Genomic DNA, 20681 nt, shown 5'->3' with positions numbered 1-20681 from the left:
TATCTCTACTTTTTTGTATTTGCTAAGAGTTGCTTTGTGGCATAGTATGTGGTCTCTTAGCGAAGGATCCATGTGCTGCTGAGGAGAAAGTATATTCTCTCGTTGAAGAATGGAATATTCTATATATGGTCAGTTAAGTCACAGTTATTCATTGTATTATTGAGTTCTATAGTTTCTTTGTTCAACATTTGTTTGGAAAATCTATCTAGTGATGAAAGAGGTATGTTAACGTCACCCAAAATTATTATATCGTGGTCTGTTTGACTCTTGAACTTGAGAAGAGTTTGTTTTATGGACATAGCTGCTCCGTTGTTTGGGGCATATATATTTATAAGTGTCCTTTTTTATCTTTTTTGATTGACTTTAATTTAAATAAATTTCTACTTTATTTGATATAAGGATGGAAACCCCTGCTTGTTTCCAAGGTCCACGTGAGTGGTATGATTTTTCCCAACCCTTTACGTTCAGTTTGTTAATGTGTTTTTCTATCAGATGAGTCTCTTGGAGGCAGCATTTTGTTGGGTCTTTTTTTTTTTTTTTTTTTTTTTTTTGATCCAATCTGCTAGTCTGTGTCTTTTGATAGGTGAATTTAGGCCATTAACATTCAGGCTTATTATTGAGACATGATTTGTATTCCCAGCCATTTTTGTTTATTTTTTGGTATTTAATATGACTTGGTTTCTCCTCTGATTAGATTTTCCTTTAGTGTAATCCCTCCCTCTGCTGATTTTCATCATTATTTTTCATTTCCTCTTCGTGGAATATTTTGTTGAAGATGTTCTGTAGTGAAGGCTTTCTAGTTGTAAATTCTTTTAACTTTTGATTATCATGGAAGGTTTTTATTTCATCATCAAATCTAAAACAGTTTTGCTTGGTATAAGATTCTTGGTTGGGGGCTGGGAATGTGGCTCAAGTGGTAATGTGCTCGCCTGGCATGTTCGGGGTGCTAGGTTCAATCCTCAGCACCACATAAAATAAAATAAAGATGTTGTCCACCGAAAACTGAAAAATAAATATTAAAAAATTCTCTTCTCTCTCTCTCTCTCTTAAAAAAATAAAAAAAAAAGATTCTTGGTTGGCATCCATTTTCTTTCAGAGGTTGGTATATATTGTTCCATGATCTCCTGACTTTGAGGGTCTGGGTTGAAAAAACCTGCTGAGATACGAATTGGTCCCCCCATATGTGATCTGATTCCTCTCTCTCACAGCTTTTAAGAGTCTATCCTTATTCTGTATGCTAGGCATTTTCATTATAATGTGCCTTGGTGTAGATTTGTTATAATTTTGTTCATTTGGTGTCCTGTAAGCCTCTTGTATTTGATTTTCCAATTCATTCTTGATGCTTATGAAATTTTCTGATATTATTTCATTGAAGAGATTGTACATTCTTTTGGTTTGAAGCTCTGTGCTTTCCTTTATCCCAATAACTCTTAGATTTGGCATTTTGATGCTGTCCCATAATTCTTGGATGTTCTGTTTATCGTTTCTAACTTTCTTCACAGTTTGATCAAATTTATTTTCCAGATTATATACTTTCTTTCTTCCAAGTGATCTAGTCTGTTGGTTATGCTTTCTATTGAGTTTTTTTGATTTATTGCATCCTTCATTTCAAGGATTTCTGGCTGCCTTTTTTTTTTTTCCAGAGTCTGTATCTCTCTTTTGAAATAATATTTTGCTATCTGTATTTATTCTCTTATCTCATTACTGAAATGATCAATTTTTGCCTGTGTTTGCTCATTTACATCATTCTTTAATTCACAGATCATTTTAATTTTGAACTTTCTGAACTCCTTCTCTGACATTTCATCAACTTCACTGTCCATGGGTTCTGTCATAATAGTGTCCTGGTTTGTTTGGGGCACTTTCCTCCCTTGTTTTTTCATGTTGTCTATATCTTCCTTTCTTGCAGTATGGATCTAAAGTATTACAATTTCTACCCTATATTCTTGTAGTACCCGTGCAAACTGTCTGTACCTCACCTTGATGTTGGGCTTCCAGACCCTACTGGTGTCCCTCAATGGATGCTACTGCATCCTGGATCTGGACCCTGTGTAAGTTGGAGTGGGTGGAACTCAGACAGCGGGCTTGACCTCCTGTGGTAGTCTGCTAGTTGGAAGGGGCAGTCCTGCTCCAAAGGCTATGCTCTGGCCATGTCTGCCCCTCTAGGGGAGGAGTGAACCAGGCCTACTGAGAGCCTGAAACCTGCTTGGGCTGGTGTAGGTGGTCTGGGCTGGATTTTGGCTCCCGCCATAGTTCATTGGTCCAACTTACTATAATATTTTGAGATTCATCACTAGTATTTTTCTTTTGTTCCTTGCAGTGTTGCCTTACATGAATGTATCCCAGTTTGTTCAGCCATTTTCTGTTGATGAACACATGTGCTGTATGGGTTTGGGCTAATATGAATAAAGCTGCTATGAAATTCTGTCTTATTATAGTAAAATATATATTAAATAAGATTTGCTATATTTTAACCAGTTTAGTACAGTTTAGTGACATTATATTCACAGTGTTGTGCAGTCATCACCATTATCTTTCCAAGTCGTTTCTTTTTTTTGGTACTGGTGATTGACAAAGACAAAGTGCTTTTTTACATCCTCAGTTCTTTTTATTTTTATTTTGAGACAGGTTCTTTCTGAGTTGGTTAATGCCTCACTAAGTTGCTCAGGCTGGCTTAGAACTTTCAGTACTCCTGTCTCAGCTTCTTGAGTTGCTGGGATTGCAGGCATGTACTACCACATCCAGCCTCTGAATTGTTTTTATCAACAGAATTCCTTATCCATTAAGCAGTAGCTCCTGCTTCCTTTTCCATTCAGCTCCTGGTAACCTCTAATCTACTTTCTGTCTCTATGAATTAGCCTATTCTGGGTACCTTATACAAGTGGAATCATACAATATTTATTCTTTTATATCTCTTATTTCCTCTGACACAATATTTGCAGGGTTTGCTCATTTTATAGTATATATCAGAAGTCCATTCCTATTTGTTAGTGAATATTTCATTGTGTGTACATATCACATTTTTTTTCATTGATCTATTATGCCTCTCTTGAGGCATTTAATGAATTCTAAATATTCTACTTTGTCCTAAAGTTTATTTGTGTGTCCTTGTTGTTTTTCACAAGATTATAAGTTACTTCAGGGCAAACACTGAGTGTACATAAAGAGCACTCACAGAGGTGTTAAATAAGAATTGAGGCAGATTCTCCGATAAGCCTAGCCTTTTGTTTGTAATGGGAAATGTCCTTGAGATGATCATAAAATCACATAAGGTTATGAGAAGTTAGATTTTCTGTATTCTCCACCTAGTTTGCCTACTGGTAATATCTTGCAAAACTATAGTACAATATCAGAACCACAAGACTTTCATTGATATATGCAGTCCATAGATCTTATTCTGATTTTCCCAGTTTCTTTTGCTCTCATTTCTGTCTTTATTTAGTTCCATACAATTCTGTCACAATTCTATCACATTTATAGATTTAAATATCCCAATATCGTAGTCAAGATTCATAACAGTTTCATCAGCAGAAGGATGTTGCCCATTAATAAGCACATGGCCTACTGTTCACTCTCTTATTCACTCTCTTATTCCACTAACAACTTCTCCATTTCTGAAATTTTGTCACTTCAAAATATTGTATAAATGGAATCATACAGCATATAACTTTTTAGGATTGTCTATTTTTTTTTTCCACTGAGCACAATTCCCTGGAGATTTGTGTAACTTGTTTGTAACCAAGTGCTGTGATCCCAGCAATTCAAAAGGATTGCAAATTCATTAACAATTTAGAGAGACCCTGTCTCAAAATAAATAAATAAAAAAAAATGCTGGGGAGTTAGCTTAGTGGTAAAGCACACCTAGATTCAATCCCCAGTACAATAAATAACTAAGTACTTTGTAGCAATTGTTTATTCTTTTCTATTTTAAGTAGTATTCCATGATACTATTTAAGTTTGTTTAACCATTCACCTGTTAAGATATCCAGGCTATTTCCAGAGTTTGGCTGTTATGAATAGATTAGCTATAAACATTCATGTGTAAGTTTTTAGTGTGAACATAAGTTTTTATTTTCCTTTGGGGTAAATGCTTTAAGTCCATATAGTTAATTGCTTATTTTGTTTTGTATAAAACTACATGTTTTCTAGGGTGACTGCAGTATTTTATATTCTTATCAGCAAAGTATGAATGATTCAGTGTGGGAAGCCGTTCTTGCACGTGATTTGAGCTACCTCCCTGGCTAGGTGTGAGGTGCTTAGACAAGCTGTGTCAGAGCCCTCCCCACCCTTCCCCAGGTGCGAGGGCTTGTCCGTGTGGGGGTGTGACTGACCACTGACCTGAAAACCAATCACTGACCCTGACCTTGGAATGCTGCCCCCCTCGACCCTCATTGGATGGAATTTTCCCCTGAATTTTTTGTTCCCCAATAAAAGCTCACTCCCTGGCGTGTTTCTCTCTCTCTTGCTGGCCTCTTGTGTAAACCTCGCTACTGCATCAGGTGGCTAGAGGCATGAGCTGGGAGAAGCCATCTCTGAGCTGGGCAAGAAAAAGGTAAATTGAGAGTTATGTGTCTTTAATTTGAACTCACTAGTTAATTTCTATGTTTCGAACCTCTAGTATGAAGCTAGAGTGCTGGTCTCGTGGCTGAATTCAGTTTCTCTTCATTTCACTAGTGTAGTGTTTTCGCTTTTTTTATTTGAACCCTTCTGATAGGAGTGTAGTGATATTCATGCTTTTAACTTGTATTTCTCTGATGACTAAAGATGTTGAACATCTTTTCATGAGCTTATCTGCCATTTATATATCTTCCTTGGTGAAATATCTATTGATTTTTTTTTTTTGTCATTTCTAATGGGATATTTTTCCTATTAAATTTTGAGATTTCCTTTTCTTTCTTTCTGTCTGTCTCTCTTTATCTGTGTCTTTCTTTCTCTTTGGTATTAAGTATTGAACACAGGACCTTGCACATTCGAGGCAAACACTCTACCACTAAGCTACATCCCCAGTCTGAACTTTGAGGTTTCTTTATATAGTTTAGGTACTAATTATTTATCAGATAATTGTTTATAAATATTTTCTCCAAAACTGTAGTTTGACTTTTATTTTTCTTTTTTTTAAAGAGAGAGAGAAGAGAGATATAGAGAGAATTTTTTAATATTTATTTTTCAGTTTTCGGTGGACACAACATCTTTGTATGTGGTGCTGAGGATCGAACCCGGGCCAGGCGAGCGCGCTACTGCTTGAGCCACTTCCCCAGCCCCTGTAGTTTGTCTTTTCATCCTATATTTCAGAATCTTTGGCTTTTTCTTTTAAAGACTTCGTTTTAGAGGGTAGATTGAGCTGGGCGTGGTGGTGCACACCTGTAATCCCAGCAGCTTGGGAAGCTGAGGCAGGAGGATCACAAATTCAAAGCCAGCCTTAGCAAAAAGCGAGGCACTAAACAACTCAGTGAGACCCTGTCTCTAAATAAAATACAAAAAATAGGGCTAGGGATGTGGTTCAGTTGTGCCCCTGAGTTCAATCCCCAGTACCCCCACCCCCAATAAATAAATAAATAATAAAAGGGTAGGTTGAAATCACATTAATGTTACCATTATTGTTACTGTAATCAGGGCTGTTTTTATGTTGCTTTTTAATATAGAAGTACTTGTAGATGGTAGGGTCTTTACTTTATAAATTGAGTCTTCATAGTAAACTTTTTGATTGAAGTTGATTTTAACAAGTAAGCATGTTGCTTTTTAGGTATTATAAGAAATTAGTTCTTTAAATTACAATAAAATGTGTACCTACTATAATTTTTTTTTAAACCCTTGAACCCAAGGGTGCTGTAGCACCGAGCTACATCTCTCTTATTTTTTTGTAGGTTTTGAGGCAGGGTCTCACTAAGTTGCTGAGGCTGTCCTTGAACTTGGGATCCTCTTGTCTCAGCCTCGAAAGTTGCTGGAATTACAAGAGTATACCATCATACTCGGCTAATTTTTGCATTTTATATAATATCTGTGTATTTAAGCTGTTAGCAAATAGCTAATTTAAAAAAAATTTTTTACTTGTAAATGGACACAATACATTTATGTATGCATGTATGTATGTATGTATGTATGCTGAGGATCAAACCCAGTGCCTCACACATGTGAGGCAAGCGCTCTGCCACCGAGCCCCAATCTAAGCCTGCAACTAGCTAATTTGAAGTAATAATTCTCTGCGAGATGAATATTAATGGATAATAAATATTGTGTTCATTTTCTGACTATCATTTTTTCCTTTTCTCACAAATTATAAAATTCATAGGAATTATAAAACTATTACTGGACTTGAAAAAACCATTATTACTTTGTATATGGGTACCTATGCATTTTTCTAATTTTAGAGAACAAAAGAGATGATATAAAATTAAACAGAGGGATGGAATTTCAATAACCTCTACAATTTCTTTTAATGGTTGATGTGGTTGTGGATAAGAATAAACTTTCTAAATGTAAAGCCAATCTCTCTAGAATGTTTTTATTCAGATGTTCTATATGTAGGGTTTCTGTATTTGAGATGTGTTTCCTTCTATTCATTTAATTTTCATTTAAAGTCTGTACTCTGATTATTTTCCACTTTGATTTTGGTCTAGTTGAAAGAAAAGAGTACAAGATTTTATACCGAGGATATGCTGGGTTTATTCTTTTTGCTCATATTTATACCTAGGATATGCTGGGTTTATTCTTTTTGCTCTAGCATACTAGCAACTAGTGGGAATCAAACCCATTATTAAAATTCTAAACTCCATCAACAAAAATTTATACTTTAGAATAGAGTTGAAGAAAATTTCTAAAATTATTCACTGTACTTAGATCAGACTGTCTGTCTATCCTTAACTAACGAAGTTCTAGAGCACTATTGTTAGGCTGTATAGGAATACAAAAGATATAAATAATATATGTTTCTTCCCTAGAAGCCTGTTTAGCTGAGAAGCAAAACTAATGTACATCTTTTAGAAATTACTTAGTAATAATGTTTTTTAAGTCCAATAGTAGTTTTATGATTCCTATGAATTTTATAATTTGGGAGAAAAGGGAAAATGATAGTCAGAAAATGCACACAATATTTATTATGCATTAATATTCATCTCACATAGAATTATTACTTCAAATTAGTTATTTGCAGGCTTGGATTGTGGCTCTGTGGCAGAGCATTTGCCTCAAATGTGTGAGGCTTATATTATAGTAAGCCCAATAAAATGTGAGACATTTAATAGGGCAAAGTTACCCAACTTCTTTAACAAATAAATGATGTAAAAATGAAAAGAGTAAGTCGTTATATTAAATATCTTAAGAGAAGTGTCAACCAAAAGCAAAACCATGAGGTGGGGAATTAGGGTTGGGAAAACCTTGTTTGGAAATGTGATATAAAATCAATCAATTGTAAAGAGATAGTTGAGGGAAATTGAATGTGTATTGGCTATTAGGTGCTATTAAACATCCTGTTAATTTTCTTAGATGTGGTAATGTTATTATGATTAGGTTTAAAAAAGAAAAATCTTCTTATCCTTTATCCTTATCTTTTAAAAGTACTTCCTGAAGTATTTATAGGAACCATGCTATAGGAACTATGCTATGTTAGGTGGGGTTGTTTTAAAATACTACAGAAAAAAAATGTTGGAAATAACTGAGACAAGAACAGCATCCATGAGCATTCATTGTGCTTTTTATTTTACTACTTTTATATGTGTTTGAAATTTTCTGTAAGAAAAGAATTTTTTCCTTTTTTTTTTTCCTGATTGATGAAGCACTATCTTAATTTGCATTGGTATGGTATTTAGCTGCTAACATTAAAAATAGTAGTCATTATTCATTAAAACACAATGTGGCCTAAACTAAATAGCAGGTTAAGGGGCCTTAGAAGGGCCATTAACTCAAACCCTTTCACTATGCAAATTAAGAAACAGAGGCTGCCAAAAGGGAAGGGACTTGCTTGCTTGAGGTCACATTGCTTCTTAAATTGTTAAAACTAGGTTTCCTGATTTCTGGATTCCTAGTTTATTTTTCTTTACTTATTCACCAAAGTTTTCCTTTCTCCTTTGTGACTTTTAAGTAAATTTAATGTTTGCAAACACTGCTTACCTTTACTTTTATTTTCCTCAGAATCTGGCCAACCTATATGTGGAAATGGAATGGTAGAGCAAGGTGAAGAATGCGATTGTGGCTATAGTGATCAGTGTAAAGATGAGTGTTGCTTTGATGCAAACCAGCCAGAGGGGAAAAAATGCAAACTAAAACCCGGAAAACATTGCAGGTACCTTACTAATTCTAGTAATGTTAATGTTCCTGTAAAGTTACCTAAAAGCAGTTTTGATAGATTTAAAACTGAGATTAAGAGATGCTTATAGTTTTGAAACTTTGTCTTTGTTGTTGCATTTTACTTTTTCTGGAATGGCATTTAATATCCAGTTGGCAGTTTGAATTACTTTTGATTTTTGTGGTGGTTGTTAAAAAAGAACAAATAATTATAATTGCTTAATAAAATACATATTATTTAATTGCTAACATTAAAAATGTGACTATCTTCCATATTTTTAGAATTTTAACTTTAAATATTAGTTAGTATGGAGTACTTTTGTGACTTATCAGATTACTTCAGTAGTGACAGATTATATGCAATAGAATATAGTTTGTATAATACTTTTTAAATGACTGGTATGTGTATTTTAGTTTGATTTTAGCATAAAAATGGAAAAAGTTGATAAATTGATTAATGTATAATATAACTATTAAAACACTGGTAACTTCCTTAATATTAAATCCATTTTCTATTATAATATTTTACAAAAGGAAAACAGAGTAAGAATACTGAATATAACATTTGGGCTAAAAAGCAGAAGCTTAATTACTTTTCCTCACTTATTAAAATGTTCAAATACAGTAGCTTCCAAGTTTTATTAATATTTAAATACTAGTAGCAGTAACACTTTTACCATTTAAATGATGAAATTAATGATTTAAAAATCAGAAGCATTTCTGAGTATACAGAAAATACCTAGTGATTCACTGTTTTAATTCACTTTTTAATCTAGTCCAAGTCAAGGTCCCTGTTGTACAGCACAGTGTGCATTTAAGTCAAAGTCTGAGAAGTGTCGTGATGATTCAGACTGTGCGAAAGAAGGGATATGTAATGGTGGCACAGCTCTCTGCCCAGCATCTGATCCTAAACCAAACTTTACAGACTGTAATAGACATACACAAGTGTGTATTAATGGGGTAAGCATTTGATTTTATATGTTTTTATATTTAACTTTATAGGGACTACTTTTTCAGAGTATTTGTTGACACTTAAAGCTATGTAAAGTAATTAATCTTGGACTCTCAGTAACATCCAAATCTCTTCCCGGATGAAGTTATGAATGTATTATGTGGGATGAGTGCCTCCTGGCATCCTATTAACTACTGATTTTGGCATCCTATTAACTACTGATTTGTCTTTTATGTTTCCAATGACATGTGTTTGGTATTCCCTGGAGAAATTTATAGTATAGCTAGGCATGTGACTGTCTATGCTGCTTTTTAAGTTTTATAAATTAATATTTTAACAGCCTAAATAAAAGAACTTTTCTGGTCATTTTCCTTAAATGTGAGTCTTTAAAGCTTTCATGGCTAAATATCTTATTCCTTTACACATAGAAAATTTCATTTTTCTCTGCATATAGAGGAGTTATAATAACTAACAAAATTAATGCTCATCTAATCTTTCTCGGCATTTGTTTAGTTGGGGCTTTGTTGTTGTTGACATCACTTTAGAAGAGTTATTATCTTACTTGGATTTACTCTTTTTCAAATGTGTTTGTATTATTCAGTTCTGATACCCATCTATGTGAGTCCCCATGGCTGGGGTTCAGGGGTGCTGGGGATTGAACCTAGGGTTTTGCACATTCTAGGTAATTGCTGTATTACTGAGCCACATTCCTAGCTCTATGCTTGTTTTTCAGTTATATTTGCACTTAATTATTTTGACATAGAAGCTTATACCTGTCTGTTACTATAGGCACATTTAAAGAGTTTAAATAATTTGTCTTTTGTTCCAGCAATGTGCAGGTTCTATCTGTGAGAAACATGGCTTGGAGGAATGTACTTGTGCCAGTTCTGATGGCAAAGATGATAAGGAATTATGTCATGTCTGCTGTATGAAGAAAAGTAAGGCTTTTAAGATCTAAGAGTATAAAATCTGCTTTAAAAACCATTATTTTGTCCTAAATATTAAGTGCTAAACTTTGACATAATAGTTCCTAGCTAACTCTGTTCTTTTGAGAAGATTTTAAATATAACATAGCATTGTGTTTTTAGCATTAGAATCCCTACAGTGTTTTTATACTTATTTTCTTATTCATTTATTTGGTACTAGGAACTGAACCCAGGGGCACCTTTACACATTGAGCTCCATCCCCACCACTTTTTGGTTTTTGAGATGGTCTTGCTAAGTTCTGAAGATTTGACTAAATTGCTGAGGATGGCCTTGAACTTGTGATTCTCCTGCCTCAGACTCCCAAGTTGCTAGGACAACAGGTGTGCATCACTGCACCCATCTTGCCTAAAATATACTATTTTAATAACACACTAGACAAAACATGGCTAGCATTATGGCAGTAATTCATAAAAATATGGTTAGAAAGTTTTAAATTCATTGTAGACATAAGACTTGCTGGTTGTTTGTTTATATTGAAACATTAAGGTGAATTATTAATGACATTACTCAGCTGAACTAGAAAGGTCTATTTATCGTGTCATGGTAATGATTTTAGGCTGTTTCTTCTTTCCCTTTTCCTTAACTGCTCCGTTAAGAAATTATTCTTTAACTTATATTTGGCACTTCTTTTCCAGTGGATCCATCAACTTGTGCCAGTACAGGGTCTATACAGTGGAGCAAGCAGTTCAATGGTCGAACCATCACTCTGCAACCTGGATCCCCTTGCAATGATTTTAGAGGCTACTGTGATGTTTTCATGCGGTGCAGATTAGTAGATGCTGATGGTCCTCTAGCTAGGCTTAAAAAAGCAATTTTTAGTCCAGAGCTTTATGAAAACATTGCTGAGTGGATTGTGGTAAGTATAGTTTTTATCTATAGAGAAATCTTAACTTAAAATGGTTTGATCTTAATTTTACTTGGTCAGAGGTCGGCAGTGTTATGGGAAAATCACTTCTTTCCTATTTATACTGGATTTACTTTATCTGAAGGGTTTTGAAGTTTGAATATTCTTGGTTATTATTTCTTTCAAAGTGATCAAAATCTCCACCTGTGTTTCATTCATAGATTGGTTAGTAAATGATGATAATTATTCAGTTTTACTGTGTTCCTTATCTCTGGAATGTTTTACTTCCTCTTGTGGTCCATATGATTAGAGCGTTTTCATGGGACTTTCCTTCAAGTTGTTTTGGAAAGCCCTGATTGCTTTTTATACTTCTCCCTTGTCTCAGTGTGATAGATAGCCAGCTGTGGGTTCCGCTTTGCTGAACAGGAGAGATGAGAAAGAAATTGGTGATTTTCTGAAGTTTCAGTATAGTTTCTGTGCCTTCATGTGGTCCATGATAGGAAATATTGAACAGTATAAGATCAGATACACAGTCTTTTGCAGATCTATTAATGATTATGGATGTTTATCCAGCACTACTCCACTGAACTACATTTAATTTTTTAAGCCCACACATCTCCAAATTGTATAATATTGAATTACTTGGAATTTTCTTAAAAGATTGCTGAGAATGACTAGATCAACTCACTTAAATGTTCATACATTCTAAGTGATTAAAATTTCTGTAGGAAACTTTCTCTGTATTTGAGAATGCACTGTACCTGAATGAACTTGGACTTAGAACTTATGGCTCCCTTTCTCAGATTGCTTTTTAAATTGTGTGTGTGTGTGTGTGTGCTTGAGAATGCATAAGACTAAGGATGCCCTAAAGGCGTAAAAGTCTGTGTGGGATGTTAGTCCCTTTTGTTACTCTTATAATAATGTTCTACAATTAAAAAATTATAATTACTTTCAACATTAAAAGGGTACTTATTACCCATAAGAAAATAATACCTTGTGTGTTAGAATATGTGACTTTTAGATATGTAATGGCTGTGTAATGGGAGTGTCATTTAAATTGAATTTAGGGGGCCAAGTTTCAAATCAAATAATTGGACAGTTACTTTAAGTCTCCTTAAAACTTAATATTACTTATTTTTGTATTCTTGTGCTTGTTGCATAATAGATGTTCCATAAATATATGTTAAGCCAGAGGTGGAACACAGGTTTTGGGAATCACATAAGGATTCAGATCATCTTTGTGGCATTTATCAATGCTATGACTTCAAGCAACTTAATTTTATTAGCTTTTTCTTCCATTTTTTTTCAGTTCAGATCCAGTGATATTTTTCTCCTTTCTGATTATCTCTAGTAACTTGAAATTTAGTGTATTTGTCTTCTTTAGAGGACAATGTACACAGAAAAAGAAATTTATTAATTGGAATCTCAAAATTACATTCTACTGAATATATGTTATGCTAGGTATTTTAAATTATCTAGGTACAATTTAAATTCATATCATCTGAATTTCCCCCCTCCTCTCTTTGAGATGGGGATCTCTTACTATGTTACCCAGGGATGTCTCACAGTCCTGGGCTCAAGAGATTCTCCTGCTTCAACCTCCTGAGCTACTGAGACTACAAGCATACACCATTGCACCTGGCTTAAGCCAATAGTTTTTTACTTCTCTCCATTATCTCTAATTTTGATTCATTGAATTATTTAGAATTTAAAAACTCATTTGTTCCCACTTTTTAAAAATGTAATAGATAGGATCTTTTAAACATTTAAAAACCTTTTTTCTTATTTTAAATTGGTGGATTTAATGAAACCTTTTCTCATGTTCTGGAACTGATTAATAAACATTTCTAGGTTTATACAGGTTTGTCTTAAATGAGTTTGGAATAGCACATGATTTAATTTTATATTGTTATGTGCCACTCTTTCAAATAGCATGGCCCATATAATGCATGAGGAGTAACCCTAGGCTGCTGATGCATTTGTGGATATTAACTAGGTCAAGTGCACATAATCAAAAAGAACTGGAATTTTATTATCTTTTTGCTTGACCTGGTTAAGCTCATGTTTTGACCTTTCATCATATCAGGGCAGGGTGTTTGTAGTGAATAGTGTAGGCTGTTAGGATGCCTGGTGGCCTTTTATCTCCTTTCTGTGGTACTGTATGACAACTTTTTTCTCCATACAGCATAGAGTGGGAAGAACTTTAATAGTTCAGTACTTCTTGGCATGTCATGTAACTGATACTTTCTTTCCTGAGGAGGAGTTGTTTACAACTACATTTAAATTTTTCAAAACTGCATTCCGTGTATTTGTTGAGTGTCTACTGTGAGACTAACTAGGAGATAATGATAAACATCCTGTAGATTATCAAGAAGTCAGTCATCTAGGTCCTGAGAAATTTGAGAGTGTTCTGCAGTAAATCTATTGAGATTCAGAATCATTATCTCCTTATCTTTAAGTGGGATTTGGGGGAATTAATAATTCTTTTTCAATTTCTTCCACAGTCGATGTGTGTTCTCATTTTTTCTATCTTTCGTGTTAGGTATGACATTGTAGAAAACCATCTTTTACTTGTTTTCCCTTCCAAATTTATCATTGTGTGTCCCTTCTTTTATCGCCTGCTACTTATGTGTTTTCTTTTTATGGATTCAGATTTATCAGGAACTCATTTTTAAAAATCATTATTTGGTCAAGAATCAGCATTTTTTCATTTTTGAATTAACTTCTCATACTGTACTATAATTTTATGATGAAGTATCTGATATTTTTTTTAAAACACAATATCTTTATTTATTTATTTACTTATTTTTATGTGGTTCTGAGGATCAAAAGCCCCATACCTCACACATGCAAGGCAAGTGCTCTACCACTGAGATATAGCCTCAGCCCTGATATTCTCTTTATAGATATATATTTTTTAGTTGTAGATGGACACAATACCTTCTTTTATTTATTTATTTTTACATGGTGCTGAGGATTGAACCCAGTGCTTCACACATGTGAGGCAAGCACTCTACAACTAAGCTACAACCCCAACCCATACATCTAATATTTTTTTATGAGTGAGCACTGTTTCCCACATTCTTCACAGAGCACTAGAACTTGTGTAGATTTTTCAAATGTGTCTGGAAAATATTGCATCCTCTCGTCATCTAGGAGAATTGGGAGAAGTTGTATCATATATTCATCTTTTTAACTTCATCCAAACTTACAAATTCTAGAAACCCTTAAGGCTTTCAGAACCCTTAGTATCCTTAGAAGTCATTTGGAGAACCATGTTTTCGTGTTTCCCTTTGTGATATTTTTATCCTGCTTTCCCTAGCTAAGCCAAAGTAACCAAAAGTTTAGTAACCACTTACATTCTGCTTGGTGTATTGCTGGTGGTTGGGAATGGAGGGTTTGAAGGACAGCAGAAGAACCTTTGGTGAAAGTTCAGAGTATGGTATCTTCTGAAAGATAGAAAAGAAGCTCTCCATCACTCTCCCCAGACACTTTTTTGAGCTGATGACCAGTTTAATTATTTATTACTTTATAGGTTCTTTATTTATTTAGATTATTAAATTAAATACTATTCTAATTAGTGCATGATAGACCAGTAAATTTTGATCTTTTACTTATCATTAGCTTTATAGAAATAACTATATTGAATACTGTCTGTCTGCTGCTTCTTATTTTCTCATACTTGTTAACTTCCAGGTCATTTTTTAAATTTTTGAGTGCCTTCTCTTTTTCTTTTAAGGTTTTCTTAACACCCCTGTATCTGTGACAGATGAGAGCCTGGCACACAATTAGTGTTTATCAAATATTTACTGAGAAAATGATAATTCTGTTTTTATTCAGACTATTAAGTAGACAAATTGTGATCCTTTCTTTTGAAATAATATACATATTTGCATTTAGTAGTCTAGTTGGTGTACTACCCCCCATACCAGTTTGTAGTGTGTAAAAGATAAAAACATGTAATTTAACTCACTCTGATACTTCTCTTTTAAAAGGAGCCTTAAACAAACAAAAAAACTTTATCAAAGGTGGCCATGGTTACTATGCTCTCAAATACATCATTGTTTATTTAATTTTTCTTGCTACTTTCTATGCATTGCCATGTTTCATTTCCCTAGAAACTATAAATTTTAAAAAGCTGCTGTTATTGCCACTGAAATAATCTCAAACTTTGGACTTCTGAGATATGTAGCTACCTAGAAAAATTTGGAGGAAGGCCAGGAATATTTGCTTGAGGGTACTAGAAGTTCTCAAGTGCCATGTTTTAGTAAATATCTGTTGATCTGATATTTAGTAAATATCTTTGACCTTTATTTTCTACAAAGTTTTAACCACCATTAAATCCAGCCCTTTTTTCCTCCAGTCTGCTTCTCTCACTACTACACTGCTTGCATTGCTATTTCAGACTGTGTAAGTACTGAAAAACTATCGTTTGAAGTTAAAAAAAAAAAAAAAATTATGTGTGGTCTCTGTATAAGATCTTTGTCACATTATTTATCTGTTTTGGGAAAACTAGAAATAATAAATGGGCTCTTAGGTGTATTTTGAGGTCAGTATTTGGAATAATGATTTGCCTATAATAACTAGTACAACAGGTGGTGTTTTTTGTTTGTTTGTTGTGGACTAGGTACTGAGGTGGAAGAATAAAAATTCAAGAAACACATAATTCAGTTTGGGATAGAGAAGATAGGTCCTTAGAAACAGATTTTCAGTTTCTGTATGCTGTTTTCACGGAAAATAGGAAACCCTACTAGGGAAGTCTTGCACTGTGGGGGTAGGAGGTGCTAAGGATAGAACACAGGGCCTCAAGCATAGTAGGCAAATGCTCTTCTACTGAATTCCAGCCCCTTCCCTGAGGAAGCCCTCTTTTTAAGAAAGTGAGGCCAGAGCTAAGTTCTTAAGGACCATAGCAGCAGAGGGTATAGAGATATTTTATGGAGAGAAAGCACATGGCAGAATCATAGAAATGTGAATTTTCCAGTTTAAAAGGTTTTTTTTTTTTTGTAATTTCAAAAAATTTAATTATTCTTTTTTAATTGACAAAGTAATATGTTTAAAAGTAGGCATTTTTTTCCAGGTGTGGTGTCATACACCTGTAATCCCAGTGGCTCAAGAGGCTGAGGCAGGAAGATTGCAAATTCAAAGCCAGCCTCTACAAAAGCAAGGCGCTAAGCAACTCAGTGAAATCCTGTCTGAATAAAATACAAAATAGGGCTGGGAATGTGGCTCAGTGTTTGAGTGCTCCTGAGTTCAATCCCTAGTACCCCCCACCTAAAAAAAAAAAAGCAAAAGTAGGTATTCTTTTTATTCTGAACCCCCCCCCCCCGTCTTCCCAGGATGAATTTCTTGTATGTTCTTCATAATTAGTCTGTATTGCCATAAGCATATATACTCAAGAAAAAGTAAGTAGAATCATATCATACTTTGCTATACTTTATTGTGTAGTCAAGTTCTTACTTTTTTTTTTTTTTTCTCTTTCTCAGTGGTGTATCTTGAAAATCTTTGGTAGGAAGCTTTTGGAGAAGAATGTTACATAAAGGAGTTACATAGTCAATTCCATATTTTCTGTAGTCTTAGCACTGATGGCCATGTGGAGGATGGTTGTGATCAGTGAAGACTAGGAGGATCTGTGTTAGAATGATGAACATTAAGGATAGAAGCATCTCTTTATGACACAAGTTGCCATCAACCTGAAAGTAGTAGCAAGATCCTTGTCCCTTTGCACTCCAGTATTAGATCATGTTGCAGGTCTACCTCCCCAGACAATATTTGGAAATGTGGTACAGTAGTTATTAGAGTATTTGAGGGGCTCTACTGGCATTTGATCGATGGGGCCAAGGATGCTAAATGTCCTTCATTGCTCAAAATTGTCCTGTACTGTTTTGACACTGAAAGTTAGTCGTCCTATACCCTGCATTTTGAGGGCTTACTACTTGAGAGTGACTGAAAACAGAAAAAAAAAAAAAAATAGGAGTCCACGGGAAACGTAAAAAGGGAATATCATCCTAAAGATTAATAAGGAAAACAGAGCTCTGAAAATTATTTTCTAAAGGAAACAAAAGAAAATTTTAGAAAAGTTTGTCAGTCTCAGAATACAAAAAGTAGTTTTCAGGCCAGATCCAGCCCTGTCAACAACGTTTTGTATAGTCTATGTATTGTTTTTAGAAAATTTGGATAATTTGCCACCATTTAAAAATAAATATCATGTAAAAATTCAGATCTGTAGCTTCTCCTGAAAAATCAGATCTTTTAGCATTACACCTTTTCTGCCTTTTAGATGTTTGAGTTTGCAGTCCCTTCAATAATGTGATAATAGGGACAAACCTGAGACATTTTTCACAGCTTGCAGAATCAAAATGAAAATGAAAAGAAGGAAGATGGCTATGGAATTCTCCTGTGCAGAGATATAGTCTGAGAATTATATCTGACTTTGGAGAAACTACATTTAAGTATAAATCATTCTAAGGTTACTTTTAAGATCACACACACACACACACACACACACACATGATAGGCATTCATGCCCAGGAGGGAAGATCTTCAGTTCTACAGAACAGGATGTTGGAGCTTGAAGGTTGGTAGGGTATGAGATAGGGAAAACCATCTGAATGGGAAGTCAGGCAAGATGCCTCCCCGACAGAGGAACAGCTGTAATGGGATGTCAATTTGGAAGTGGGTTGAGGAGAATGTCTACATGTGAGGAGTAGGACTAAAAGGAATCAGGGTTCTTTAAAGAAATGATTGATCTGAGGATTGTGGTGTTAAAAACAAGATGACCTGAGAGGCTGAGACAGACAGGAGGATTGTGAGTTCAAAGCCAGCCTCAGTAAAAGTGAGGTACTAAGCAACTCAGTGAGACCCTATCTCTAAATACAATACAAAATAAGGCTGGGAATGTGGCACAGTGGTTGAGTGCTCCTGTGTTCAATCCCTAGTATAAAAAAAAAAAAAAAGATAAATCTGGGACTTGTGCCATAAAGCAAGAAAGTGTTCTAGGAATGATGGGGACATATCCAAAAACACATTAATGATCATAACATATTATAACTCATTGTATAAAATAGGAAACCATGAGGAAATAATAAATAGAAAGTTTGGTGAAGAACAGAACATTTACATAGATCCAAATTACATCCCTACAAGGTAATTATTGGTTATAAAAGATAAAAAAAAAAAAAAGAATCTATGACAAAGTTTGGTAGATAGCAACTTAATGAAGTGACCAAGTTAACATCACCAGTTATAAAATCAGAATTGTGTTACTTGATAAGATGCTGTGGAAAAACAGCATAACTTCTGTGATGTTCTTACCAAAGATGCATGGCCTGAATCTAATCATAAATATCAGAGAAACCCAAATTGAGGTATATTTGCATATAAAATAACTGCCCTGTGATATTCAAAAGTGTCAAGGTCTTAAAAGTCAAAGGAAGACTGAAATCTCCAGACAGAAGGATACTAAAGAAACATGATAGCAGAATATATCGTCCATGATTCTGAACCAGATGACAAAACATGAATGGGGTCTGAGGATTAAATGTTAATGGTGAATTAACACTAATTTTCTGATTTTGTTGATTGTGTTCTAGTTACCTTGGAAACACCCTTGTGATGTAGGAATTATATGTTAATATGTTCAGGAGTAAAGCACGGTATATGCAACTTAATCTCAGGTGTTTCCAGGTTTTATAAGGCTTGTTATACTTTTCTTGGAACTTTTTTGTAAATTTAATATTTTTTTTCAAAATGAAACAAATTATTGAAAAATTTATATAAGTATTTATGCACACAGAAAAAGTGCCTGGGTATATTTTGCCACAACATGCATTTTAATTTGAGCATCTATTACTTTAATTCTTCATTATTGCTGGTTAAAATAAATGGTACAGAGTAGCAGTAGGCTGTTTATTACAAGACCTCAGATTGTAGAAAATCTTTTTAAATAAGAGTTTTGCTGTAAATATCTAACAGTAACTATATATATTATACTAGTCTATAATAAACCAATGTAAAGATTTAATTTTAAAATTGTAAATATTTTGTATGATATTTATTAATATATGCTTTCTTAAAATAGTTTGATACTTAATTATAAAATAGAATTTCTTAAGAATGGAAGTAATTTTTCTGTATTTTGGGTTTTTTTATTGTTTGACTATATGTAATTTTTCTATAAATAAGATTATACCAATAATAATTTTAAAGGTTTTATTTATTTTTAGCTAATTTATTTTTTAAAGTGACTTAAGTGAAGTTTTTGACTCCTTCTCAGATTAGGTAAATTTCACTTGTTTGCTGTATTATGTATATGTCCTTTCATTTTTCATATTGAAAGATATTGGGGTTGGGATTGTGGCTCAGCAGTAGAGCAGTTACCTAGCACGTGTGAAGCCCTGAGTTCGATCCTCAGCACCACATAAAAATAAATAAATAAAATAAAGGTATTATGTCCAATTACATCTAAAAAATAAATATTTTAAGAATAGAAAGATAGTTAACACCTAAATCAATGAATGAATGAATTATAAGGAAGAAGAAAATATATACAAAACTAAGATATATATCATGAGAATAGTCTGGGTCTCAAATTCCAAGTGACATAGGGAAAGAAACTGGGGCTGGAGGTATAGGTCAGTGGTAGAAGGCTTGCCTAGCTAGCATGGATGAGGCCCTAGGTTCAATCCTCAGTACTGCAAAACAAACAAATAAGTAAAATTAAAATAAAGGAAAAGGAACTTAAAAAGAGAATTTCTAGTCTTTGATAATTAGAAAACAATATAAGCTAAATAGTATTTTAAAAATCTATTTACTAGTTTAATGCAAGTTATATACCTTCTGAGCTGTGAAAATATAAAAGCAAACAAAATGCAGTTTATTAGATTAAAAAGTCAAAACACAAAGGAAATATTTAAATCAGAATATACTTAGTAATATGGGAAAATGTGGTATAAACCATGCACAAGATGACCTTATTTTTGCATGTGTGTTTGTTATGTATGACATAGTTGTATATAGAAGAATGAAAGGAAAATAAGATGAGTGGCTTCCTCTAGGAGGTGAAAGTCTGGATAATATCTATTTTTTCCTTTAAACTTTTAAAAATACTTAATAAATGTGCATAGATATGATAGATGTGCATATTCCAATAAGTGTTCTTTAAAAATTAAATTGTTCTACATTTTATATTCTAAAATATTTGAGAGTTCTTTCAGTGGAAAATCTGTTTATTTTTAGGCTCATTGGTGGGCAGTATTACTCATGGGAATTGCCTTGATTATGTTAATGGCTGGATTTATCAAGATATGCAGTGTTCATACTCCAAGTAGTAATCCAAAGTTGCCTCCTCCTAAACCACTACCAGGTAAGTACAGTTGAACAAAGTGTATGTTTATATAACTCAGAGCCATAGCAGGTGAATTGAATTAATGAGTCGTTAGTAAATAACATTACAGAACTTTCCTTTGACAGTGAAATTACTGGATGAATGATTTAGTTGATGTTGAAGTGTGAGGTTTTTGTTTGTTTGTTTTGGGGTTGGTTTTTTTTTTTTTTTTTTTTGGTACTAGGGGTTGAACTTGGGGGCACTCGACCACTGAGCCACATGCCCAGTCCTATTTT

General features: G+C 33.9%; 1 protein-coding gene across 2 annotated transcripts in view; it reads left to right on the top strand.

The window, feature by feature from the left end:
• Adam10 (ADAM metallopeptidase domain 10) overlaps positions 1 to 20681 on the top strand; it is a 159775-nt gene that overhangs the window by 134620 nt on the left and 4474 nt on the right. For both annotated transcript variants that reach the window (XM_076850856.1, XM_076850855.1), the window contains 5 exons: positions 8128 to 8278; positions 9057 to 9240; positions 10062 to 10170; positions 10855 to 11075; positions 20298 to 20424. In XM_076850856.1, coding sequence (XP_076706971.1) covers positions 8128 to 8278; positions 9057 to 9240; positions 10062 to 10170; positions 10855 to 11075; positions 20298 to 20424 — 792 coding nt within the window. The remainder of the gene's footprint in view (positions 1 to 8127; positions 8279 to 9056; positions 9241 to 10061; positions 10171 to 10854; positions 11076 to 20297; positions 20425 to 20681) is intronic.

Source organism: Callospermophilus lateralis, chromosome 3, assembly GCF_048772815.1.
Source record: "Callospermophilus lateralis isolate mCalLat2 chromosome 3, mCalLat2.hap1, whole genome shotgun sequence".
NCBI classification, from domain to species: domain Eukaryota; kingdom Metazoa; phylum Chordata; class Mammalia; order Rodentia; family Sciuridae; genus Callospermophilus; species Callospermophilus lateralis.
Note: the sequence above shows the minus strand (reverse complement) of the source record. Positions and strands in the feature narration are given on the sequence as shown.